At 51.2% G+C, this 27,374-nt stretch overlaps 1 protein-coding gene across 2 annotated transcripts; it reads right to left on the bottom strand.

Moving 5' to 3' along the window:
- Window positions 1–43: 43 nt before the first annotated feature.
- On the bottom strand, window positions 44–27,374 carry FHAD1 (forkhead associated phosphopeptide binding domain 1). 2 transcript variants are annotated; one of them, XM_040533529.1, is made up of 29 exons: window positions 25,890–27,374; window positions 25,326–25,532; window positions 22,944–23,214; window positions 21,467–21,558; window positions 20,841–21,071; window positions 19,662–19,785; window positions 18,644–18,798; window positions 17,195–17,260; window positions 16,696–16,800; window positions 16,112–16,219; window positions 14,227–14,310; window positions 13,676–13,828; window positions 13,137–13,332; window positions 11,797–11,867; window positions 11,529–11,666; window positions 10,870–10,977; window positions 10,117–10,206; window positions 9,218–9,443; window positions 8,478–8,559; window positions 7,677–7,783; window positions 7,152–7,311; window positions 6,702–6,825; window positions 4,890–5,025; window positions 4,120–4,247; window positions 3,662–3,757; window positions 2,671–2,891; window positions 1,548–1,713; window positions 1,308–1,388; window positions 44–391 (listed from the first exon to the last, which is right to left on the bottom strand). In XM_040533529.1, the coding sequence occupies exons 1-29, from the start codon at window positions 25,983–25,985 to the stop codon at window positions 308–310; spliced, it is 3,906 nt and encodes a 1,301-aa protein (XP_040389463.1). In that variant the 5' UTR covers window positions 25,986–27,374; the 3' UTR covers window positions 44–307. The 2 variants fall into 2 exon arrangements, with proteins under 2 accessions (XP_040389463.1, XP_040389464.1); XM_040533530.1 differs by lacking the exon at window positions 1,308–1,388.

Genomic DNA, 27,374 nt, shown 5'->3' with positions numbered 1-27,374 from the left:
AAGTCAGCTCAGCGGGGAAGTCATGCACCAGAAATCAACCTCACACGCGCTCACCAGGCTGTATTCACACCACCTTTTCTCTTCTACAAACCGCACCGTGTGCTGTGGTACAAGTCCTGCAGGACTTCCAAGGCCCTGTGTTGCTTCACAGTCCCTCCAGTAGTCCCAGCGGACACCACGGGATCCTCTCGCACAGGTTCTTCCAACCACCTGCCCACCTGGTGCTGTACCCAAACCCGAGTCCTACACGCAATGGCGCGTTCCTGCCATTCTCCTCTGTGAGCAAAAGGCCCATGGGGTGGCACTCCTATGTGCCACCCGTCACCTCTGACAGTTCTGCTGGGCATTCCTTGGTCTTCAGCTTTGCTGGCACCGATGGCTGGGGTCCAAGCTGAAAAACAGAGGCTCGTTGCACCAGTGCTTCTCTTGTGCGAGCCCACAAGAAGCTCAGCCCATCTCCATAGAACCAGGGAATGGTCAGGGTTGGAAGGGACCTTAAAGATCATCTGGTTCCAGCCCCCTGCCATGGGCAGGGATGACACCCAGTAGATCAGGTTGCCCAGGGCCTCATCCAGCCTGGCCTTGAACATCTCCAGGGGTGGGGCATCCACAGCTTCTCTGGGCAGCCTGTGCCAGTGCCTCCCCACCCTAAGTGAAGAATTTCCTCCTAACCAGAACCCCCAAGTCCCTCTCTGCAGAGCTGCTCTCAGTGAGTTCTTCACCCACTCTGTGCTCACGTCAGGGGTTGCCCCAACCTAGATGCAGCACCTTGCACTTGGACTTGTTGGACCTCACTAGGTTCACACGGACGCACTTTTCTAGCTTGTCCAGATCCCTTTGGATGGCATCCATTTTTGCCTCGCCACTTCTGTGCTTGCCCCAGCACAACCCAACAGAGCCACCTTTGGGCTCTGCTATCTCCCAGCTCCCTTTGGCTTATCCAGTCTCCCCACGTCCCTGCCGTGTCAGGTTTCACTACAGCATGGGGGACGCTGCATGCCAGCCCCGAGGGGCCCCAGCCGTAGGGACAACCTCTCAAGAAGTGGGGACAGGCTTCACGGCCGTGGTGTGGCAAAGGCTGGAGCTGGCTGCCGTGTGACGCACAGCGGCTGGACGTTACTCACCGCTGCTCCAGCAGGGCACGGACAGACCCACCACATGCAACCATCTCACAAAGAGTGTGGCACTAAACCAGGGGTCTTCCCCTAAGATGAGAGATGCTCGCTGGGGCTGCGGACACCTCCCTTCCTTGCCCTGCTGTGCTTCCCCTTCAATGCGTACAGGCAAGTGACCAGAGCGTGCCGTACCTTCCCGCCTCGTCCTCTGGAAGAGTGGGCACAGCCAGGAGGCACCTTCTCCTTTCTTTTCTCCTTGTCCTCTTCAATGCTCTGGATAAAACCATCAATCATTTTACTTCTCCTTGCACGAGCTGCCTGGGCTGTCTTCACACCAGCTGAGCAGTCAGACCGTGCCATGCAGGCTCGCCTACACCACCCACACGGACGCCTCTCTGTGCGCAGAGGCTCACCTCACCTGGCCCCTCTTACCTTGCGCTGCTTCACCGCTCGATTCAGCCTCTTCTCCTGCCCCAGCTGGACCTGGGTCCTCTCCAGAGCCTCTCTTAGCAGAGCTTTCTCTTCTGCTTCCCTGTAGACTTCATCTTCCAGTTTCAACATCTCCTCCTGGCACGTTTGCAAGGACTCCTCATTCAGCCTGCATGAAACACCCGTGTGGGCCTTTCCCCCCAAGCCGAGCTGTGACCGTGAGAGAAGAACAAGCTCTCAAGCAGATCAAGCTCACATCCCTCCTAGGAGCCCTGTGCTACTCAGGTGTGTCCATAGGCAGTGTGTCTAGCACTGTGCTGACATCAGCACATATTCTAACGAGCATCTTCCCTGCTCCCTTTCTTTACACTGTGCCATCACCCTCTCCTGCCTGTGCTGGGCCTGGGACGCAGCCTCCCTTTGAAGCTTTCCCCCTTCACACCCCATAGCAGACCCCTTGTCACACACACACTGCCTTAGCCATCAGCCCTTCCGTGTCATTTTAGAGCCTGTCACCACGTGCTCAGAGAGCAGAGCCCAGTGCTTTGGTGTTTTGAGCTGTCTGGATATTTTCTGTTACCACAAGAACCACATTTCATTTAGGGGCGTTTCCCAGTGTTTTGTCTACCAATACATCTTCACCATCTTTCTTCCTTGTTCAGAGAGGCGTTACAGGGTCCTTCACATTCATGGCAAGTAGGAGGAAGTCTCTCCAGGAACGCCTGATCACCTAACACCACTACAGCATTGCCTGGCTCCTTGTTGATGAAGCTCCATGCAGAGCCATCTAGGACAAGAATGATTTTCTGCTTCTTGCCCCTTTTGTTGCCTCACACCTGCCAGCCTGTCCCAGAAGTTTCCATGCCTGCACTGGCCCTGGAAACACAGTCCCTACAGCACAGCAGATACCACCACAGTCCGGCCATCTTACAGAGAGATTTCCCTCGTAGTTCTCTGTTTCAAAAAACAGGAGGCCGTAACCACAAGAGCCTTCCCAGGCAGACCCCAAAGCATGAGAGTTCACTGACTGCAAGGTTTCACCCTGCTGCTTTCCCCACCACCACATCGTGCTGCAGAGCAGTGGCTGTGACTTCCATCCTGCGACAGCCCCGTCCCCTCGCTGTACCTGAGCTGCTCGATGCGGGCCTCGTAGTCTTTGAGCAATTCCTCTTTCTTTTCCAGGCGACTCTTGAGCTTGCTGATTTTCTCGTACAACAGCTCGAAGTCCTTCCGTCTCTGTTGCCCTACTTTTTCCCTCTCTTCCTGGGGAAGATGCTGCACAGACTGCATTCCTGCCAGCTCCTCCATATTCATCAGACTTCCCAGAGCACAAATTAAGTCCAGGTACTGCGAGAAGAATAGGGAATGCATTAATTACTGTTCCTGCCAAGTCTTACTTCCAGTACGATCACACCACTCAGCCATCTGCTTCCATTCTGCTTTCATGTTTCAAGAGATTCACACGTCTCATGTAAACTGCTGCGTGTGCTCCCCTTTGTTTCACCGCCACGCGTACTTTCCCCACATGAATCGTCCAGATGGGCCTCCATTCATCCCTGTAGGCAGAGAACCGGCAGCAGCGCCGCACCTGGAGCAGCACAACCAGACCCCAGAGCAGCCACTTGCACACCGACGTTGGTTTCCCACACACAGACTCCCCGGTCCAGCTCTTTCTCTGCACAAGGCATGCTATTTCTCCTCCTTGGCAATACGTTTCAGAGGAAGGAGGCCCTCTCACACAGCTCGATCCCTTCTCTAGCGATGTCTATCTCCTGTGCCAGCCATGTCTATCGCTCCACAGCTTCTCTCTCATCATTCCCCAGGTGCGTTAGGTTGGTTGCGGCAGATTCCCTCATGCACACAACCCATCCTGTAAGCTTAACCCTGCTTTCCACGGGAACACCCCCAGAGCCTCTAGGTGGGAAGGGGAGAAGAACTCAAGAGGCCAGACACGTCCGGGCAGGTGCTTGCCTCTTGCTGGGTCCTGCCACACAGCCTTCACCTGGAGGCAGTGCCTGGCACTCTGCAGCACCCAGACACCCTCTCCTTCTTTCTGCAAAGTGATCTATCATCTGTGAGTGCTCGGCACAGTTTTACCACATCTCCTGGTGGCGTACCATCCTCTCCCCGAGGTCTAATGCTTCCAACACCTCCAAGCTTGCTGTCTCGTGGGCGGTCACGTGTGAGCACCCGTCAGGAAAACGGCCCAGACACTGCACAGACAAGGAAAGACCAACAGAGCTCACCCACCTCCTCACTTGATGGTTCACAGCCTCAACTTTCCCTTCTGCTGCATGGGAAAGCCATGCTCACAGTGCTGCAGGCAACACCTTCACCGAGGTCAGGCCATGGCCCCGCTGAGCAGCGCCGAGCCAATGATGCTGGGCACAGCGCTGCACCTTACAGGACCTACGATCCTCCCTGCACGTGCTGCCTGTTATATACCGACAGACTTCGTGCCTCCCACCTGGCTTTTTTTTTTCCCGCCTTCCCTCTTTTATCCAAAGGCCTCAATCTGCCCATTCCACCAAATACATTTCCCAATAAACACAACAAACCACGGGTTCCTTCTTACCTTGCTGCACTTCATTTTTGCTCCCGCCAGCGGTGCCGCTTCCTTCTCGAGGCCTGCTTTCTGGGCTCTCTTCTCTGGCAAGTCTGTCTTCTGGACTACGAGTGGCTCAGCAGCCTTGCTCATGACAGCTGGAGGAAACCAAACACCCACGGAGTCGTTACTCTCTCACTTAGGACACTTTGTGGCTTCAGAGAACAGCAACGACTCAGGCTTGCCAGGTTTTCCCTTTCAGGGAACGCACAACGCCTGCAGAACAGGCTACGGACCACAGCATGCTGCAGCCCTTCCTGCAGGCATCGCTCTCGTGGCTTTTGGGATTTGGTTTCTCTCCACGAGTAGCAGTGCTACACATTCTGGAAGTGGAATTGCAGAGGCTGCACCACAAACTGCTACTCCACAGCTCTCACTACAGAGATGGTGTTGCTTTCCAGTACTGCTCCAGGCACAGGGATACCCATGACGGAAAGAGCCTGGTGAAGGACAAGTTTTACCAAGCTGTTTTCTCTCTTGACGGGAGGAGAGTTGCACCCCAGTGCAGGAGCAAATGCCTGCTGAGCTGGGCATCCATGCCGTGCCCGACTCCGCAGCATTGTGGCTACGGCTTCAAAACCCTTTGCCAGCTGCCTTTTTGCTGACTCCACGCCTCAGATGCCTAACGTGTGCCAGTTACCACGCAGCTGCTCTCATTTTGTCCCCTGCACCTCGCAATGCCAGCTGGACGTGTGGATGCCCCTTCCATTTCTAGCAAAAGCACATCGTGCCGCACTTACTCAAGGACCGCATCTTCTCCAGCAGCTTGATCCTTTCCCGGAGCTCCACCAAGCCTTCTTTTTGGCGCTGGATTGTTTCCTCGTGCCTGAGGCCTCTGCATTTCGCACCCAGGTCAGCCAGGTCCAAAGCTGGCTCCTGAAATTCAAAGCACATCTGGTTTTCACCCAGACTGAACCCCGCACTGCCCTGCGAGCCTGGCGGGTGCTTGGCTGCAGTGAAAACAGCCTTTCTGAATAACACCGGGCACTTGGGACACACCAGGAGCAACACTCTTGTCGCAGAAAACAGGGGACATGCCCCAGTTTGCAGCACAGCCTCCCTGGGGATTTGAAGCAGCAGATACCAGCTTCATGCTCCGCTGCACCAGTCGCAGCCCGCTGGAGGCCGTAAGCCCTGACAACACCCTGGGGAGCTGGGAGGTGCATGGTGCTTGGCTCTGAGGCCACCCGGGAATTTTGTGTGACTATTTCATGCTAAAGAAGTGCATTTGCTATTTTTGATTCACTTGCTGGCCTGCATTTCTACACGATCCTCATGCATTATTCTCTTTTATAACAGATCCATGCGCACACACGCATCGGGCCCTCCCAGCCCCATCGAGCACGCTGCCCGATGGCAACGACCAGCCGTAGGCACAGAACTGGGTGAGTGTGCTACCAAAACCTGCACACTGCATGTGAGAGCTGCCAACTGCCTGGAGAAGCACCGTGCTCCCCATCAGCAGCTGCACCCGCAGAGCTCTGTGCTTCCCGGCCCGCCTTCCTGCAGGAGAGGATGGCGACACCTCCTGCTCCTCAGCCAGCCGTGAGTCACCACTTCGCCAACAGCAAGCCAGCCTCTCGAGCTGGCACGGCGTCTGCCACTGTTGTGGTACAGGCTGTACCATTTCTACAGTCCCTCCATCTGCTCCTGGAGCCACCTTTGATTTATTCAGATCTCTAAAAGTAGGGAATTCAGGCGGTGAGTCAGCACAGGAGAACTAGGACCATTTCTCCTTTTCCTGTACAACAAAACACCCTACTCTCACACGTTAAAGCGGACTCGCTCCTGTGTGGCTGACACAGCTGGCATCCACGGTCAAGCAAGGTTGCAGAAGGTTGGGAAGACTTACAGCTCTTTTACTGAGCTGTTACCCACTCTAATTGGCAATTTGAACAGCCATTAGCACACACAACACTTCACATTTCCAAAGTGCTGTACAAACATCAGCTGATTAGCCGGCAGAAATGCCAGCGCAGGAGCACGGAGGGCACTGCTGCCCTGCTCTCAAGCAGGCATGCCAGCACCAGCTGCCCTTGCTAAGGAAAGGATGTCCAGTGAAAGGACGTCCAGTCGTCCCGTGCAGCTCCCTTTTTGCTCCCAACTCACCTAGTAAGGCACGAGGCTTTGCTACGCGTTGCCAACCCTCACCACAACTACACAAAATGCTTTTATGGAGAACCCTTGGAAACCTGATAGATAATCTCAGCAAACACTCTCACAAGTGGGACTGAGATCCTGACCTTCACTGTTTGTTGGCAGGTGCACGCCAAGGCAGCAGCAGAAATGGGAGCAGATCACCCAAGCAACCTATTTTCAGCAAGAAAACCAAGAAAAGAGGAATGACACAAACTGCACGTTGTCCCCATTCTCCCACTTTCTGGATGGGTTTAGTGCTTCTCCTACGTTCTCAGCCCAGCTCCTTGAAACCCTCAAGGACGTGTCTGGGCTATCCTGTGCTCTCTTGGGACTTGGTGAGCGCTGCTTCCTTCGTTTCTGAGCTGCATGTTCCGCTTCTTCTGCGGTTTCTGGTGGCCTCCCTGCAGCCTTACCGTCTCAGAGGCTTCCTCCACCGTGGCAGGTGTCACCCGTGCCTGCGTCTGCAGAAGAGTCTCCGGCTCTTGTGCCGTTTCTCGGGATGCATCCTGCAGCGCTTTGCGGTCTTCTTGGGCTTGCCTGTGCCAAGAGACAAAAGTGTTGCTGTACAACTGTGACGGATGAGGGTCAACCCAACAGCTTGCACAGAGCAACAACCTGGACAACGTCCACAGCGTGGGTGGGAGCACATTACTGAGTTGCTATTCTGTTACAAGTCCATAGGCAGGAGCTCCTCACAGCCCCCGTTTCAGAACATGCGACATTTCCATAGAAAACATGTGATTCTGTTTGAGTCTTTTGCATTCGACCATACCTTTTGCCCCAGGGGAGATATCTACATGCAGTCACCTGCTGGGAATCTACAGGTCAACTTTTGCAAGCCAGCAGCTCCTGGCGGCTCGTACCTTAACTCTGCAGCTGCTGCTTTCAGCTCTCGATCCTTCTTAGCCACAAGCGTGGACATCTCCGACAGCTTCTCCCTCAGCGCGTTCAAGTCCCGCTCCTGGCTCTTCACCTGGACCAGGCTCCACTCCAGCTCCGCCTTCTGCTTCTCGCTGAGCTCTCCTAAGCACGGCAAAGTTTCGTGGGTTTTGGGCTATCAGCAGTTCTTAGTGACATGACACCCACATGCATGATTTTGACAAAGAAAGGCTCTGTTCTGGGCAACCAATCTCCAGCAGGGCATCTGAACGCTGCCACTGCTATCACTTAGGTTCATCCTAGCAGAGGACAGTGCGGAATTTACCTAGCCAAAGGGAACAGCCAGCCTGCTTTGCCCAGGGCTGAGCAACAGCATCGTTTTAGGAAAGTGATGTCTATTTATCCACCACCTGCGTGTGCCCTTCTACTAGCACCCAGTCTTGGTACAGCTCTGGAGGGACGGGGAGGTGTACCTGCCGGCCAGAAGCCACATGCTCCATTTCACTAACCTCTCATGTCCGACATCCTGGCTTGGGTTTCTGAGAGCTCCTTCGTTAACCTGGCAATAGCAGCCTCTTTGGCCAGGAGCATGTTCTGTGCAGCAGCCAGCTCTTCTCTGAAATTCACAAGAAAGAGGCGTGCAACACTCACAGTTCCTTGGGCAGATTTTACAGAGCCTGCACATACATTCTTTAACTGCATCTTATTACTGATATGTACTCTTTTTTTCAAGCCACAGCTCAGCTGCCTTCATTCCAGCCTGTGCTGCTAGGCTTTGCCTGCTCTCCCTTCCTTACCCCGAGCCCTCAGAACAGCACAGCCGATAACCCATACGCTGCTCCTCCCTGCAGACCGCCCGACTCACAGCACCACGCCGAATAAACGGGAGGCACTGGTGCACTGGTCTTCCCCTACCTGCTGCTGCTGCTGCCAGCAGCCTCAGCCCCCACCCAGGGGGCTCCGTGGGCAGCTCGTGGGCAGGCAGCAATCGCTGTCACACTGGCATCACCGTGATGGTGCCCGATCCTTTCTCAGGATCTCTGTTCCAGTCTCCCCACCCCACACAGCAAAGGGGGATGGTTTCCTTCGCAGATGTCTTTCCAGACACACTAAGAGGTTTTTGAAACTACATAAACCTCAGGCTGTCTCAGCATAACCTAAGGACTCTTTCCACCATCAGAGACAGAGAAGAGTTCAGGGCAGGCTGCTGCAGGCCCCCTTGCCTTCCTTAAGCTCTCCTGGTGACAACGCCTGCTCTCTAAGCCCCTCTGAACCAGACCACCATCAGCAAGTGCTCGGCATCAGCTTACAGAATACAATGGTGAGACTCCTCGGTGAAAGAGGCCTCCTGTGATGCTCCCAACGTCGCCCTGCAGGCATCACCCTGAAGTCCTGCAGGAGACAACAACGACAGAACATCACTTGTTGGTAATGCCCATGCTGGGGGGCTGCTGCCTCACAGCATGCTGTCAGTGAACGCCCCCACAGCAGCTGGGCTGAGCCTTGCTGTGGGGGTCTTTGTCTGCATGTGTTGGCTGCTTAGATCCAGGAACGGCCAGGCAGGACACTGCTGTGAGAACACATCGTGGCTTGCAACCACATTGCCTTACTAGGGCAATGCTCCATAGATCCTCTCCTTCAGGACAGCTTCAAAGACTGAAACCAGTCTTCCCTGGAAAGCTACGTGTCTTTGGGCCCTGACCTAGTGGTGTTTAGACAGTCCCTCAAGTCCTTCCTGGCTTGTGTGCAGCCAGAAGCACTCCAGCCTTGTCATTTTGGAGGGCAAAGAACCCTTCTCAAGTGGGAACACCTTATCTGTGCCTGTAGTGCACTACCAGTAGGCATCAAAGACTCCAAAAAATATCTGGCAACTCACAGTGAAAGAGATCCTTCAAGGCATCACAGCAGGGCTCTTCCTACACTAGGAGAAACCTCAAAGCAACACCCCCCATGCAATGCCTTTCATGGCACCACTACTCCTTCTCTATTTACTTTCACATTTGCTGAGGGTGTCCCCAGTACACACGCAGCCCATGCAAGCCTTAGCTACCTTCTATTTTTTCCAGAAGCATGATATTTTCCTTCTCAAGCGTCTTCTGCTGCTGCTCAGCCTCCAGCAGGCTGTCTTCTAAAGCAACAATTGTCCGAGCATGTTGCTTAATTTGCTCTTTATATCCTGCTATTTCTTCCTGGACTTTCTGCTTCAGTACCTCGCTCTCCTCCTGAATGATCTTGAGCTGCTCATCTTGCCTGAGCACCTGCTGCTTTAACATCATCTAGGAAACAAGACACGTGGCTTTGGTTGCATGTTTTGTACATTATTCTTCAGGAACATGATGCGCATCATCTCTTCTGGCTACCAGTCAGGAAGACAGGGTGAAGGAACGCAGTCTCCAGTGCTCTGCTCTTGCCTCCTTCCCTCTGTAACAGCACAAGCTGCACTAGCACTTATCCACCACGCAGCCTGCTTGGCTTTGCCCACAGAGAGACAAGGACGGGGACATCTGCACTGCACGGCTCGCCTGGGCTCTGTGCTACCAACTTTGTGCTCTTCAGGCTCCCACTGCTGCAGTCCTCCGCCTCCACCGGGCTGGTGGCTGTGCCCTGGGTGTCCCCTCGGGATCGTCCTCTCTTTTGGGACCTAGCAGGGTTTCCACAGGCATGGGAATTACAAAGCCTGAAGATTTTGTTATGAGTGTGCTCATACAGCAAGCCAGGGCTTTACATTGCAAGGCACTGGTGTATGACTTAGGCCAAGACTTGCTCCTGCTGAGTGCTAACGTTAGAGGGAAGCCAGCTCCTCCGTTTTCTAGAGGTCTGTAGGGCATGGAGGCTGCAGGGTTTGTAGGGTATGGAGGCCCCACTAGTCAGGAGGGAACAAAGAAACCTCATGCAACAAAACCACATCTATGTCACATCCTCTGCGTGCAGAGGGGTTACCAGAGCTACCTCTCGCGCTGTGGTTTCCTCCAGGTTGCGCGCAGCTTCCCTCAGTTTGAGATCTGTAACCTCCTGCTCTTTGGACTTTGTTTCCGTTATCTGCAGGAGGAAAAACGCAGTGCTTGAGAAGAGGCCCCACTTGCAAGGATCCACTTTTCTCTCTGGAAATATGCATCTGCGTATGTTTGTGGGGGAAAAAAAGTCTGACAACAGACCCTGACCACACGGGCCATGACACCACAGAGTGCTCTCAGCTTTAACAGTCCCATCTGTAATCACTTCTGCTTTACATCCTGCAGTGGGTTTATGTGGCAAGGTTTCAGTAGCAGGGGGCCATAGGGGTGGCTTCTGTAAGAAGAATCCAGAAGCTGCCCCATGTTAGGTAAGGGCCCCGCTGCTGACCAGAGCTGAGCCAATAAGTGATGTTGTCTGCACCTCTGTGAGAGCATATTTAAGAAAGGGAAAAAAAATTGCAGCTACACAGCATCTGGGAGAGAAAGAGGAGTGAGAAACAGCCTTGCAGGCTCCAAGGTCCATGCAGAAGGAGGGGGAGAGGTGCTCCAGGCGCCGGAGCAGAAGTCCCCTGCGGCCTGTGGTGAGGACCATGGTGGAGCATGTAATTACCTTAATTTACCCTTGAGCCTTTTGCATCGTATTTTCTCCCCCTTTCCCTTTGAGGAGGAGGAGTGAGAGAGCGGCTGAGGTGGAGCTCGACCGCCCAACTGAGTAAAACCACCACACATCCCCATGCACATCACTGACCTCAGTCATACTTCTCAGGCGGCTCTCCAAGTCCTGGACTATCTTCTTTTCTTCATCCATGTATTTCTCACACTTGTCCTTCTCCTTCGCAGCAGCGCTCTTCATAATCTGAGAATTAACAGCCAACAATTTTGACAAAGATAAAACTGGACTGTAAGGCAAACTATCTTGACTCAGATGAGGAAAGCAACCAACAGGGTCACTGCCCTGGAACAAGGCATGTCATGGGAAAAAAGCTTGGCTGGACTTCAGGTGACTCAAAGGAGGAGTCTAACCAGCCACGAAGCTGCCCTACCTGCTCCAAAGGCTTGCACAGAAGCCTGCTTGTGCTTTGCATTAATTGACTACTGAAAAAGAGATGTCTTCCTATGCTTCCGTGTCTGGATGATGCTCCTTGCTCACAGCTTTCTCACAGGGATTTACCAGTAGCAATGAACTCTGCCACTGCTCAGATGCTTTTCAGTAATATGGTGTAATGTAATTCAGGGGGTTTAATTCACCCGTGTCAGCACAAGGAGATATCTGAGATGCATCCTTGTCCTCAGACATTTTGGATTTGGGGGCTAGACAATTCTTTCTCTCACTAGGCAACACCATTACATAGACCTAGATTTCCTGCTTGACAGACCTATGCCTGAAAAACCACCCTGTTGCCATACCTCTTTTTTCTCCTCCTCCTTTTCCAATATGATTTGATTGATTTTTATCTGTAGGTCTTGCTCGTATTTCACTTTCTGGTCTCTCAGGCGCTCCTGCAGCAAAGCATCCTGTGACTCCCGGATTTCCTCTAATTGGGCCTATGGGGAAATGGTAGATACCACGGCACCGAAAGGAGTGCGTGAGCAGCAGAGCAAAAAAAAGCCACCATATTTACTGATGCAAAGATCCCCAACTCACATGGGTTTATGGACATAGATAGAGTTTTACCTGTAACATTTCATTCCTTTGCATGGTTTCCTGATTATTTTCCAACAACCTCCTGAAACAGGCTGTCAATCCTGCAAAAGCACATGGAGTATTACTGCAAGGGCTTCTCAGACAACCCATTTTTAGCACCTGAGGAGTCCTCAAAGGCCTGAGGACACTACTTGTCTTCTTTCAACCAGTGTTTCAGCGCAGCTGACCTTCAACCCTAGCCCTCACCCTCCTCGCCAGATGTCTCCATTCCTCCATACACAGCAGAGAGAAGAAAGAGCGCAATGGGAAGTCCATGGGAAGACCAAGTGCTAGACAGGATTACAGAAAACAGCCCCTGTGGGTTTTCCTCTCTGTGCTGGGCAGTGGATTTACTGCTATCAGCCCTCAGGAAATTAAAGGCAACAATTCTGTCCTGCACCCAGAGACTCTCCCTCAACTCCTGCTCTGGGGTTCAGGCTTAGACATCCCTTGGAAGGGATGCCAGGGGGCAGCCAAGGGCCCCCGCAGCACCTGCTAGGAGCACGGCACCTTCCCACTGCTGGGCGCGCGGGCTTCACATTCAGCCTCGGCATTGACTGAATCGCTGCCACCACCCAGATGTCTCAGGAACGGAGGCTGACTTGGCGCAAACCCCAGATTCCTGTTCTCACCAGGAGACTACATTTTCCTTGTCAAACACTGTCACCCAGTTCGCTGCATCACCCCTTCTTCTCTAAGCCCAACGCTTCTCCGGGAGCCAAGGCAGGCTGACCTCTTGCAGTATGTAGCCTCGCGAGGTTCCTGGTGCTACGATTACTGTCTGCTAACCACAGCAGCCCTACAGCTCCTCTGCACTGGCCACGGCACTTCTGTGCCTTCCACCCCTGTGTGCTGCCAGCGTGAGCCATGCTCCTCGCCCACCCGGCTGCCGGGGCAGTGACTCATCCACGCTCACACTGCATCGCACCGGCAGCGCATCACGGGATGCTTTGACACAGACCTACGCTCTAACAGCCCGCTTCAGTTTCCACGCACCCTTCACATTAACTCCTTTCCGGCAAATTCAACACAGCAATTGCTCTGCTGCTCCCCAGCAGAGGTAAGACAAAAATTCCTTACCTTGAGACAAGCTTGTGTCTGAGCCCGCAACACTCAGCACTGCTACAGCTGCTGCTAAGAATCATTACCAATATCCCACCAAGGGAAACAAGCAAACCACTATCACTGAATAACCACGACGTCTACAGACAAAGTCCATCATCTGCAGACAATACAGCCCACAGACAAACACCCACTTGTCCTGTTTTCCTTCGAGGAAAGACCCCTGTGAACAGGAGAGTTAAGATGCCCACTCCCCGTGGGACAGACACCTTTGCCAGAGGTGGGCAGGTCCAACCCTGCGCTTGCCAGCAGCTGCTCCGCTCCCTCCAGCCACGACAGGGCCACGTGAGCAATTTCCACCACAGCTGCCTGCACGTCCAACACCAAGGGGTCCACAAGCACAGCCTCGAACTTGCACAGCTCCCTCCTCAAGCTGTTGCTGCAGAACGAGGTCCCCAGGAAAGCCTAAAAACAGTAAGGCCAATGAGCACGTCAGCCTCCATAACGCACGGTCTTCTGTGACTGCACAAGTAACAAGACATCTGTGAAAGCCCGGAGATTTCTTTATTCACCAAGCACCTTCATGGGCTGATATATTTGGGTAGGAAAGGTCCAGGGGAGGAGGCTGGTGTGAAGGGTTCTGTTCCTTTCAAACCAACGTTTTTCAGGGCAAAGCTGAGGGCACTACGCTTGCTAGCGCTGCTGGACATGCGTCATCTTTTCTCTGACCTGTCCTCAAGGCCAATAAAATGCTTCGTGCCACATTTTTCCCAGCTGAAACTTTGTGAACAGTGTTTAGATGACTGACCTGGAGCTCACGCACTGATTCCTTGAACACCTTGACATTTTCAGACACCTCCTTTTCCTTCGAGAGCCTGGCACTTATTTCCTCCTGTAGACGCTTCTCTCTTTCCTGACTTTGTTGGTTCTCCTCACAGATCTGCCTGACCTTCTCGAGTACCTGCCAGAAGTACGGGAAGGAAGAGGAGAAGAAAGCGCCATGCCAAAACCCTTTTTCAGCTGAGGGAAAATCCCCTGGGGACAGAGATTTTGGGCAGCAATCAAAACCTGCTGGAATACGCTAGCCACATCAACCTCCTGGGCTTTTCCCTGACGAAGCCCCATGACTACACCCAAACTTTGGGGGAGCCCCAAACAAAGTGGGGCCCCACTTCCTTAACATCACAGTGCAACATCATCTACTTGGGGTAGCTGCACCATCGCTTGTGATGTGGAAGAGCTGGACAACAACAGCCCTACTGCACACAGTGCAGGTGCTGGGGCTGTTCTGCAGCAGCCTCGAGCCCTGGCGGGCTGTGGAGGCGATGAGCATCAATGTGTGACCACGTCTGCACTCACCTGCTGGATGGTGAGGGCCTTCCCTGCCTCTCCTGCTGCTTGTGGGAGGCAGACTTGCACCACTTGAGTTTTGAAAGATGCCAGCTACAGCAGAGATTAACACAGAAAAGCCACAGTCACTGAGAATCGACAAAAACCCCACTTTGTTGCTCTGCAAAACCCTACAACAATCAATGGAGAGAGCATCCCTGTGCATTTCTTGCACTGCTTCCTTACCATAGCCTGATTTTATTGTGGCTGGGAGGATCCAAGGAGAGGAGAGAAGGAGTAATGCTTCTACTTTAGAACTCTCTGCCACCTCAGGCACCGAGGCCCTGTGCGTGCGCTCGCACTCCTCTCTGGGCATCCCTAGCTCATACACCATTCTCTGCCCTAACAATTCACCACACCCCCTCCTTTCTTCTTTTAACCCAATGGCTGACACCCTGCTGGCAGCAAGGTGCTGCACTTAATCCGGTTAATTACACCTCCAGCGAGGTGCAAGGTGTAATCCCTACCGTGGATCCTGGGAGAGCCTTTCACGTTGGCCTTGCTGGCAGGGAGCTGATGCACGACCGTCTCCCACTGCCTCCCAAAGGCTGCAGAAAGAACCTGCTGCCTGGTAAGAACCTGCTGCCGTATAATGGGAGCAAACAACAGACTTTGGGGCCATGTTTTTAGGTACAGAAATACCCACAGGCAACTCCCTCCGAGACTTCGCTGTGTAGTCAGGACCACCAATATGGAACCCCAAACGAGCGGGCAGAGCGATGATGGACACGGACCATGGTCATGCAAAAGGAACCAGAGGAGACCAAAAGAGCCAGGCACCACTACCACCATGAAAAGACATCCCCAGAGGGACTTCTCACTTTGCCATTTTCAGATTTTGAGCTCACAGAGCCCATATTTAGTTCTTGTAACAGTAACGTCCCCAGAAAGCCACGGCTACGTCCTCCTGTGAAACAGCCCAGGCTGGGGGCAGCTGCGGATGCCACCCACGGCATCTTCTCGGAACAGGACGTGCAACGTTTCCTCTGAGGCTAGGTCTTTACCACACCGTTTCCTAGCTGGCACCGGTTCCTCCTGGGGCTTGGACAAAGGCTGAGCGTGTGTGGGCTGGGGGAGTTCCTGCTCCGTACTGCTAAGTCTCCATCTGTCCTTAAAAGACTGAGGTTGCCATCGGCTCCACAACAAGCACAAAACAGGGGGGTAATTTCCAGACATTTAATCTCACAGCTTTCAGAAAAGAAGCCTTTTCTGCCTCTCGCTGACTGAGCTTTCTAGCAAAATCAGGCTAGCAAAAGCTGTGCGTTGCAGTTTAACGCAGGACACAACCTTCTCATGCACAGCATAGCTGTGTCACGGCCATCTAGCCCAGCTGTCAGACACGTGTCAACACAAAGAATGCAGAATTTCCTCCCATGCTGAGGGCAGGACCTTTGCTACAGTCAGCCAGTGACAAACACAGTCAAAAGCTGTAGCAGGTGGCATGGCTCTGCAAACAAGGCAACATCGCTGGGCTGTGTTGCTGATACAGAGCTTGCCTTTAAATACACCATGTTACTTTGCAAGGAGCTGTCTCTGCACTGAGCAGCATTTCAGAGACTCACAGGAGGGCTTGCACAGGTCCCAGAGAATGTGACTCTGATCACAGAGAACCCACTACGTTTCTGTCTCCTATTAGGCTCTGAATCTTTTGTGATGACTAAACAAATCCTTCCGATAAGCCTCTCATGCTGAGCAGGCCAAAGAGATAAGACCTGTGCCAGACTTTGGTGCTCAGTTTTTCCTTCCCAGAACTCACATTCTGCCTTTCGCCAGTACAACGTCCTTCCCCATGAGAGAAACAGTCCTTTTGTTGCCTCTGGCCCGTGTGGCAAGAAACTCCCACTCCTCCTCCTACCTGCACTTTGGCACGATCCACGTCAGATTTCAGCAGGCGCTCCCTGCGCCCCATCTCCTGTAACTGCAGAGATTTCCTTTCACAGGCGTTTTTCAGCTCCTCTTCAGCCTGAAACAACAAAAGCCTTTGATTATTAAAGTGCTACCAGAAAGTGATGCCACAAGCATTTCTGCCTCCACCATCCACATCAGACACACCTCTACCTCAGCTCTGAGGTACCAGGAGAGATATTTTTATCCTTTTGCAGGGAGTGGGTTTGCAGCTTTGCCCACAGCTTTTTGGCTTGGCTTTGGTCCCTGGGACATCATCCACCCTAGAGTTTCTAATACACTACTCAGGTCTCCTGTTTCGGTTCCTGTTTTGCTGCCATGGGCACGCTGTGGGCCCTGGGGAATTGGTATTGCTGGGGGACAGCAGGACTGGGTGCACAAATTACTTCCTATGCAGCGGAGCATTTCCTATTGCAAAGCCTCCGCTGCCAGAGTGAGCAGTCTTTTCATCCTGGCTGACAAGTGGGAAGCTGCACATTTTACTTCCCAATTATACAGACCACTAACCTGCTAACTTTTGACATGAAGGTTTACCTTTGTTTTCTCAGACAGCTTGGTTTGGATGGTTTCCTGCTCAATGCGATATTTCTGGACTTCTTCCTGCAAGCCCTTCAGGTCACACTCCAGCTCTCCAAGGCGCTGCAAGAGTCCCCAGAAAGGAGGAGTTCACTATTGTTTTTCTTGGAGAATTTCAACAAGCAAGATATTCTCCCTATCTATCCCATTTCATTTATCCCAGTCTTTTCTTCCAGCTTCTCTTTACAGCTGATAGATTGACTCGACCTCTTACTTCTGACAGTGCTCTCCCGAACTTAGATTCAGTTTTTCCTTTTTTTTTTTTTTTTGAACTTCAGTTTATTTTTTCCAGGAGTTTACATTTCTCCACTTGGTTATGCACGTTACATCCCTTCCTTTACAGGAGCCCGATTCAAAATGCTCTTCTTACAACGTCTAGTAATATTCTCTGGACGGCACATTTTTGCAATTGCTACTTTCTGGTGTGCTACATCACCCCGAATGACTGGAAACTCACTTTTTGGTACGTAGTCACGTCCCTCTCTCCGAGTTCACGCTTCATTTCCTCTTTAAGTCTAGAGCACTAGAATGAACAGCAACCAATGGAAAAAAATATCAGGCTGGCCAGATACTGTCATTTCTGATGGAAATGTCAACATACCCTTCAGTACTACAGCACAGCTAAGTGCTCAGATGCCTAATGGGTGGCAGAGTGTCCACAACAGGGCAATCGAGACACTGAGAACATGACAGTACCAGCACCTGGATAGGCCCATATCTAAATTATAGCCTGGCTGAGAGAAAAGAAATCATCTGCAGCAAATACCCTACAGAGAGAAATTCATTGGGCCTTAGCAAAAGTGTAACAGCAACAGAGGAATGGACAAATGGAACCAAAAGCTTTTTCCAAGACATCCACGGTAACCTGAACCATGGCGTGAACAGATATTTCCAAGCTAACACACTACAGGGTGCTTTTCAGTTCCTCTTCTGAGCGCCTGGGTTTCTGAGCGTGGCCCTATTCCAATTGCCACCAGTGCACAGATCTCAAGAGCCTGTGCACAAACACAGCTCCTCCCTCACCCCAGGTCATTCCGACATCCCTGCAGCAGTGGGGGCTGCAGGGGGATGTGCTCTCTGACTCTCCACGCATGAAGTGTGCCACCAGCCACCAAGCAGCATGCTCTCCTGGGACGCCCACTCTCCCCCCCAGCCCCTAACTGCTGCTCACACCTATCCCATTTCCATCAGTTACAAAGAGCTGACCCTCAGCAGGGTGGGGCGCATCCTGCTTCTGCCATCCAGAAAGCAACTCCACCGGGAACAGGCTGCCAGGGGCAGGGACCCCTTCCTGCACCCCAAGGGCCCCTTAACTTTCAGCCATTCCTCAGAAATCAATGAAAGTCACTACAATCTCCTGGATCACTGCCTCGTCAGCCAGCCACAATGCTGCACCCGCTCCACACTTATTATGCAGATTATGCAGCTTTGCCACTCAAGCAGGGAGCTGCAAAATACACAGACAAACAACCTGCTACACAGGCAGTTTTCTTTATGGGGAAAAAACAGGCTTGGTTGCAGGGTGCATCCTTAAGACCGGGTTTCCATGGCTTCTCAGCAGGATCTTGGCACAAGTGCCTTGAGCATACAAACAGCTACAGTGTTCCCAGAAATTCAGGTCACCAAGTACCTGCACATAGAACAAGGAGGGGGATTCATCTGGTGAACCTGACACCTCACGGCAGGCATTTCACAACGTACGCAGCCGCTGCTCCGTCGCTGTTACATCTCAGAGACACAGCTCTGGCTTCCTGCGACTGCTACTTACATGCAGTCAGGACCCAGCAGTTACCACTGTCCCTGTTACACAGCTGCTAAAATAGCTGCTTCAGTCCTTACCAGAGAGAAGTGAGACCCTCTGGATCTTACTTTTCCATGCTAGCCCGTGTATGAGACCTTCACTTACAGAGCACGTCACTGGGGTGCTAACCTTGGCAGACACAACTGCCAGCTGGTTGTCCTTTTCTCTGTTTGCCTTCTTTATTTTCTCCATGTCCTGCTTGAGTTGCTGAATTTTCTGCTCCTTCGCAGCAATCTCCCTTTGCAGGCTGGTCACTAGACCTGTGGAAAACAATTTGGGCAAGAGGAAACCAAAGCATTTCCCTGCAGAAGCCCTCTGGGCACCGAGTGGCGAGTCTCCATCTGACAACTGTCTGACTTGGAGAGTGGCTCCAGCTCTTGGCAAGCCGTGCTGGACATTATTCCACGACAACATTGTTAACAAGTCCCCACGGGCCCTGCAGCATATGCTCCCAGGAGGACGAGCAGCTCTCTTACAGATCTGTTTCCCTTACATTTCTGCGTTGGGGCCAATGCTCTGAGCTCTTCTCCCTGCTAAGCACTGTTATGAGCAGATTACCTCGGACCACAGAAACGACGCAGAACAGTTTCACTAATCTCAGCGCACAGCCAATGGCTGTTTGGGGAAAAACAGCAACTATTTTATGTTCACATCACATTCCTAGGGAATGATAAGTGCTGAGATAAAGGCAATTGGAACAGGCTTGTGGTTAGAGGCAGCCTTTGCAGCCATGTGGTAACTCAGAGCCTGACAATGAGTGTGCAAAGAGCATGCACAGGCTTCTGCAGTCCAACCAGCAGAACCCAATCTGAGCAGCTCGGGGCTTTGCCCTGCAGTCAGCACTTTATGCTGTGCTTTCTTTTTAACACAGTTCTGTCCCATCACTCTCTGCCTTCTGTCTTCACTTCCTCCCTCACTCCTGTGGGGCTCCTTATGCCAGCAACTACCTGCAAATCCCACAGAGCTTCAAGAAACAGAACATGAAGTGGGACAATTTTTCCCAGCCACTACAAAGTAGCTGCTGCCAGAAAATCTTGCAAATGCGTGGTCACTTTCCAAAGCCAGCCCTCAGCTGTTTCATGCCTCTGTGAGGAGCTCCCATGAAATATCAAGGCAAAAATACCTGTGGTCAAAGCGTGATCCTTCTTTAGCTTCTCGCTTTCTTTTCTCAGGCTTCCAATTTCCAGGTCTCTTTCATAAAGAGAATGGCTAAAAATTTCACTTGAATCTTTCTGCAAGTCACTGATCTAAAATACAGAAAATAACTTAATGTTCCTCACCAGGTAACTTTGTGGCTCCAATACGCTTGCTTTTGTTTTAAATGCAAACTCAGCTCCTCCCAAGCTTCACAGAGACTGCACTGGTTTCTGACTGCCATTAACTTTTCATGAACCCTCAAAGACAGTCACAGTTTGGTCAGGTTACTCATTACTATCCTGGGCTAATTCTTTGGAGTAATTGCTTTGGACAGGATCTGCCTATCAACATTTTGGCCGTTCACACCAAAAGCCTGATATCAAAGGCACAAAGAGACAATGTCTCATGCTGGCTATAATCCCGAGAACATACAGCTTGGGCTGGTGGATAGTGCTACTGCAGAAACAGGCAGAAATATCCTTAGATTTATAGCCTTCGCTCTGCATATATACTTATTGCTCACAAACGCAGATCCATAGGTGTTAGCAGTCACACTCGTGTTTCTGCCACAAGCACAGTATCAGGAGCAGAGAATAATCTGCACTGTCTACTTCTGCACATCACCACCCCACAGGCAAAAAGCAGAAAGTAGGAATTGACTTCCCACCTATAACATAATAGCATATCCCTGGACAGGACACCAATATGGCCATGTCCTTCTGCCTGGCCACCTCTTTTCACTTGGATGCCAAAGGGCTTCTTTGCCCTTGGGACCATAATGTCCCCTGCAAATGCAAATGCTGGCTCTGTTCTTGGGGGAAGAGAGGCATGGGGGAGAAAAAGGGTCAGGCAGCCTGGCCTAGAGGGATTGCACATGGCTTTTCTCCACCAAAAGTAGTTCAGACTTATGTTTCTCTTCCCACCACAGCATCACAGGTCCTACCACATAAATGGGAAATTTGATTCCCAGCTTCGTTATGGGAAAATTACCAAACAAGCAATCATGTGGGTAAAACATGGCAACCAACTAAAACCACCTCTCTCGTTCCCCTTCATTCCACACATGCTACCTCCTCCTCCCCCTCTGAATGAGGTGCTCAGTTCAAAACCCGTATGTATCAGAACACTATTTTCAACAGAGTGTGCCTGTTTAGGCACCGTGTACCTGTTCCTTTAAGGTTTTAATCTCTTCTGTTTTGGCTCTGATTTCTCTGTCAAATGTTAGAAGCTTTTGGGTCAGCTCCACATCACTTCTAGCAGCAGCCTGGGCCATGGTCTTGGCCATCGCTGCAATTTTGTCCTGAAGACTCCTTATCACTGTATCTTTCTGCTTTGATTCTGCTTCAAAACCGGAGAGACGACTGATTTCCTTTTCCAGTCTCAGCAGCTTTTCATCCTGCGGGCAGGTTCCATGTGCCGTCTGTCAGTCTGCAGTTACAGACACCAGGCTGCCTGCTTCTATAGGGTAACTGCTTAATTTCCATAAAGCACACAGTTTTGGATGAGGATAGCCTTCTCTCATTAACAGCACACTGCAGTCACCCTGTGACACCCATGCTTTTCAGACACAGCTGATGCCTTCTCCCTCCTCACCCCCTGAATTCCCAGAGAACCCAGGTCCTCCACGCACCCAGTGGTTCCCAGTTCCCTGCACATTGCTGGGACTCTTGGTCACACACACACACACATTTTGCACACTTTGTCCTCTACCAGCCCATACAATCGCTCTCACCACACTTTTCCCCAGGGCAGGACCATGAGCTGCATCCCTCACCCTTTCCGCAGCATCACCTTTTCCTGCAGAAGGCAATCCACGCTATGAATCCTCAGGAAAGGGGCTCCTGCCCCACTACTTGGATCATTGCCTGAGGTTGTGGTCCAGGCTGAAAGATAGAAAAGAATATAGTAGCTGTATAAGAAATATACATATAAAATATAAGAAATATAAGAAAATAGTGCTGTATGAGGAGGCAGGAGTAGCGCTTTGTGAGGTTCTCTCTCACTTGTCCAAAACCTACTTGCGGGCAGTGGCTACTTTACAGTCTGAAGCTTGGCTCACACTCACACACTAGCCACCTGTTTGGCACTACAAAGATCCCCACCAGTGCAAACAGTCTACACAATAGAGAGGAATAATACAACTCTGGGAAACAAAGCCTCCAAGGCACACAGACACAGAACTGAAGGCTTCTCTGAGTTTTTAACCCTGTCCAGCCGCAAAGAAAGAAGGTCAATTTGCATTGCTTACAGCATGGGAATAGTTAAAAGTTCACTAGGATTAACACACACAGATCCCTTTGGCTCTATTTCAAAAATCAAATGAAGTTGTGCTACCTTGGAGCACGAGCTTCATTCCTGTCACCTTCACTGGGATTTCAAGTTGTGTGCGTGGCTTTATGCTGTGCAGCTGTGACTGCACAGTAATGTCCTTTGCTCTGGAGCACTAGGTATAATCTGGCAGTTTACTAGTGACTTTCTATTCCCTCTGACTGTTAAAAACACAAAATAAAGCACAAACACTACTGATATACGGCTTAATTTTTGAGTGCTTCTGTGTGGAACCAGGAGCTGGACTTGATGATCTTTGTGGGTTCCTTCCAACTCAGGACATTCTATGAAACCACAAAAACCACGAGATCATGTATCCTGATATAACAAACTACCTTCATGGCAACAATCTTCTTCCATAGTTATACTGTTCCATCAGTTCATACCCACAAACCCTTGCCTTTGCTTCACTTCTATAGCATATTTCACTTTAAAGAAACATATCAGATACAGATCTACTTTTATGTTCCTTTGCTGGAGGCAGCCAGGAACCACACATCAAAGGAACCAACCCACCACTACAAACAGACTGGAATAGGTGCATGAATCATCGATGAAGATAAAGTCTGTAATCGCCTTCGGGATCACACACGAGGAACAAGGAAGAGGAAATGCCACCGAAGTTACCGAGGCAATGGCTTTCCCTGTAGGTTGTCATGGCACGTTTCCTAACCGACCCAAATACCACCGATGGCACACAGACCCCGATTAGCTTCACATGACAAGGACTCACAACCAATTGCCTGCGACACTCGTCATTTATCGGCACGAATCAAAAACATCTCTGCTCTGATCAGCTCTGCTCAGTGCTGAGTTGATCTGAGAGGACATAAGGCTACAAACTGCTGGGAAAGCATGGGTGGAAGCGGTCTTCCTGCTTGGCACCAACGATTTCTTTGCTGTCATATTACGACTAACTCCTGCAGCCATCAGGAAGTACCTGGCCTCTCTGTGGGGCGCCAACTGAAAGCATCTGGGGGGCTGGAGGCAGTCGCACTCCTGGTCCAGGCGCTCAGGGGTCGCTTCTGGAGCGGCGGATGGGGCACGGGGCTGGCCACGGCAGGAGCCCAGCTGCTCCAAGTGCTGGGGCGATGCTGGGACTGCAGCAATGGGAGATGGGCAGGAGACACGGCAGAGCAGCGCTGGGGATTTGCAGCCACCTGGAGCTGCCCAGCCCATGCTGTGCGACGTTTCACTGGCGGATAGGACGTCTGCGGTGGAAAGAGACTGTGTTATTAGCAAGAGCATAAGAAGGCTTTCCAGCCCCTGATGCGTGTGTGCAAAGATGTAACATTAAATACAGGTACAGGCCTGAGTGGAAGCATACTTCCAGTCCTTTCCCATTCCCATGGTCATTTGATCGGATCGGTAGCCTGAAGCCTAAATGCTTACCTGCAATATACACATTTTGGGGCTTTGACGTTATTGGAGCTCTTCAGTCCCTCTCTAGACCAGACTACCCTCATTCTGTGTGTCATTTGCAAAATTTGGATGCGCTCGTTCTGGGTTTTTCCTGGAACACACACAAGCACTTCTACACTGTCATTTCTCTCTTTTGATATCCTGAAACAAAGCCTCTCATTGCACACCTGCCTTGCAATCACATTTCCCCAGCCTTACACTGTGCATGTCCGACATGTAATTAGGACTCCTTATGCTATTATCCCTATAAGTATCACTTTTAGCTATCATGAAGACAAGCCAACGTTAAGGTCCTGCACACTGGCTGAGAAGCAGCCCTCAATTTCAAGTTATGCCAGCCCATAAATAAATATCTGGCAACGTGGCCTCAGCCCCGGCACGGCTTGGAGCTTGCTGATTTTCCAGACAAGGGAGAAAGCTGCAGTAAGGCACTAGCTGCGGTTGACCTGCTGCTGCATAAAGCACAGCCACCCTCCATTTCTAATGCTGACAAGAAAAGGCAGAGATTGCCAGTCTGCTTTACATGCTGTTACACTTTCAGAGCTTTGGATTTATTTTTCATAATGGAGAACTTAGCTCTCTTAGCCGGGTGCTGCTCTTCTTTAAAACATGTTCATCTTTAATACCACTGAAAATGAGAGAGAGAGAGGCCTCCCTATATTAAACACTAAACACTTCACACAGTGAAATATAGAAGTGATTTACTCTCTGCAGTCAGCGGTGTCAGGCTTCAAAGCTAGTATATCAAATAAGGATCATAAAGCCCAGAGCAATAAAGAGGCACTGACAGTGCTTCTTCTGTGCTACTGTGCATAACTGCATTTTTGTGTGCAGGCTACGCACACACTTTAGGAAATTAAAATGCTTGGTGCTTCAGCAGGAGCAAGCTTTACCTGCCCAGAATTTGCACGCCAGCTGCACAGCTTCATCCTGCAGCAATGCATTTTTTTTCCCCTTGGCCTAAGATTTCTGGCCTCATTAGGATTCACAAGGTCATCTCACTACACCAGGAACCTTGCTGAGACATAAATAAAACAGTACCTGGGTGAACAAATGGCCTGCATTACATTTGAATCATGCATAGGCTGGGCTACAAGGCCAGACTCAGCAGCACGCCACTACCTGGCACGCCACACACACAATTTTCCAGCACTCTTGCTCAGTTTCTATTGTCTAGGATTCCTCAATGACGCAACAATACAAATCATAGGGATCTGTATACTCTAATAACCCAGAAGCTCAACAACCTCCACTGCCATTCTGCCTTGGTACTTTTCCTGGGGAATCACTGCATTGGATCGCATTCCTTCCATGTTTACCATTGCTTGGGATTTCTGTCATGCCCACAAGACAAGCTGTGATGCTTTGGCCTTGCTGTGCAGAACAACACGGAGTCTGCAGCTGTGCGCAGCATTGCCAAGCAAAGCACCAGCAATGCCTTCATTTTTTCATTTGCTCTCAGCTGGATCTTTAATGCTAGTCCGTTACTAAGTGGCCTCTGAAGAAAGATTAAATGGAAACACAGGTAAAGGTCATTTTCCAACGCTTTCACAACTTCCCAAGACCTACCTCTGTTGTTATGTTGGCCTTGCTGTTAGGAAACCTGCTCCATGCTTTCTTCACCCTACTGAGGTGCCTGAGTTTTTTCAGCAGAGGGAGCTCGAGCTTTTTATTTCTCCCTCACGCTTCCTGATGATTTAAGAAACAAGCCTGCTCCAGAGAGCATGCCCTGATTCCTCTGAAGCACAGCTCCCCTCCACACCACATACAGCTGGGCTCTTGTTGGTGGGTATTTTTTTTTTCCCCTCCTTCTATGAGCAGCCATGAATGGCTAAAGCAAGGTGGCTGCCTGACAGTCACATGCCCATTTAACAGCCTTGGTAGCCAGCATTTGCTTTACCTGGGGGACTCCATCGACCACTAGCTCAAAGGATGCTCCCTGTGCCCCGAAGTGCAGGATGTCGCCTGGGCTCACTCGCACAGCCGCGTTTTGCACCTGGCAGCCGTTCACAAAGGTGCCCTGGGGAGAATTGAGGTCCTGCAGGACAAAGCCATTCTCCCAGCCTGCGAACTCGAGGGCCGCGTGATGATCCTCTACCCCTGCAGACTGACAAAACCGATCAGCGAGCAAGAGACAAAAACCTCAGAAAGCAACCAGAGCTGTGTTACTGCTGCCGATTTGCCCAGCCCTCCTCTCCTTGCTGTACTTCTCCATGTGAATATGCTGTTAGCCACTACTCTTGGCATTTAGGCTTGCTGTGCACCACCCCACCTGCATCCAAAGCATGCAAATAGGCTGTTAGACTCTATGCTTTGCATTTTTGAATTGCAGTCCATCACCCTACCTGCACCCTCACTAATGACAGAGCTGTCTGCCAGCACAACCAGACTCCTCTCCCTCTAATTCCCAACCAATAACTTCTCCACCCACTGTCCACCCAGGAGTCCCGCAGCTTTCTCATACCTTCAGCACGATGTCTGACCCTTCGTGTCTCCCGATCGTGGTTGTTTGTGGCTTCAGCTGAAAACACCCATCTGAGCTCCTTAGGAAGGCTCTCATGGTATTACCTTTTCACCAGCAATCCTCAAAAATCAGAACATAATATACATTACTCATTTAGTAATCCCCCCTGCAACACATGCAACTGAGCCAGGAACAACTTCACCACCTCATATGCTGCTGGTTCTTGCAATAAAGCAGTAAAGTTATTTACAGAGCCAAGGGACCTGGGTCTGCACACCCATCCCTTTGCTCCTCCCTGTACCCTGCAGTAGCCAGGGAAACCCCTGTGAAACCAAAGCCAGCTGACTCCCTACTGATTTCCTTGTTGTTTGTTTTGTTTTTTGCTTTTTTTTTTCCTCCCCTTTTTCCAAGCAACTGGCCTGGCAGCACAACACAGCTCTGTGTCAGTGCAGACTGCAGCTCTCGTTTCTCACAGGACATTTGTTCTGCATGTATGAAACCATAGTTTGTCATGCAGCCTACCTGTCTGAGCCTGCCAGAGAACATTTTTTGCTTTTTTAACTTATTCTTTATTTGAAAGCGTGTATTATATTGCCCGCCACCTGTGATTCACCAAGGCCCTTGAGCTGCCCTGTGATGGTGAGGGTTATTCCGCTGTGGAGAGGGGATTAATTAAATTGAGATCTAAGCCCAGGTTGCTGTGACGAGGGCTGCACCCTGCCACCGTGGCCTCACGCATCCCCAAGGCGCCATTTCGCAGTGCCTCCCCATCCCTGCCGCCGTCGCCATGGCAACCGGGCCACCATGATGGCCGCCACCGTGAGCTGAGGGCAAGAGCCAGGCCTGATCCTGCCTCACGCTCTACGTCCTTCTGCCTGCACAGATCGTTCACACTCCCTTCACGTTTCAATACAGGGACACAAATACATCACCATATGCGAGATTTAGACCTTAAAAAGGGTCAAAAGATCTCCCCCAGCACCCGGTATGCTGGCAGGTGTCAGCAGCCTTGGGAAGGCTGAGAGAGGCCATGGAAACCACCACAAACCTCCCCGGGGACATGTACCACACCCACAGCAAAACTAACAAGATTAGTGAGAAGGGGTATTGCACTCCATGCTCAGATGTTGCAACACTGGGCTGCTGAGTCCCATACAACTCAGCTCAGAAGCATGCTTGCAAAAACACAGCACTTCCCTGCCCCCCAAAATAATTACCCAATCTGCAAAAAACACTGCATGCAAAGTTTTTCCTGTATTTCTAAGACTGCTTCAATGCTTGGCACAACCCAAATTTCCACCCCAAACAATGGGGCTGCTCCTGGATGGCAGCCAGGCTGCTGACCTTGGATATGATCAGCGGCACCACAGCCATTTGTCACCCTTTGCTCACCAGGAAGCACAAATGCATGGTTTGCTGCCAATGTCTCCTTACTTTTCCATCCTTGCAAGAGTTTTGCACTGGAAAATAACAGCAGAGGTTTTG

This window comes from Cygnus olor, chromosome 21 (genome assembly GCF_009769625.2).
Source record: "Cygnus olor isolate bCygOlo1 chromosome 21, bCygOlo1.pri.v2, whole genome shotgun sequence".
NCBI classification, from domain to species: Eukaryota; Metazoa; Chordata; class Aves; order Anseriformes; family Anatidae; genus Cygnus; species Cygnus olor.
This window is presented reverse-complemented; position numbering and strand designations above follow the sequence as displayed.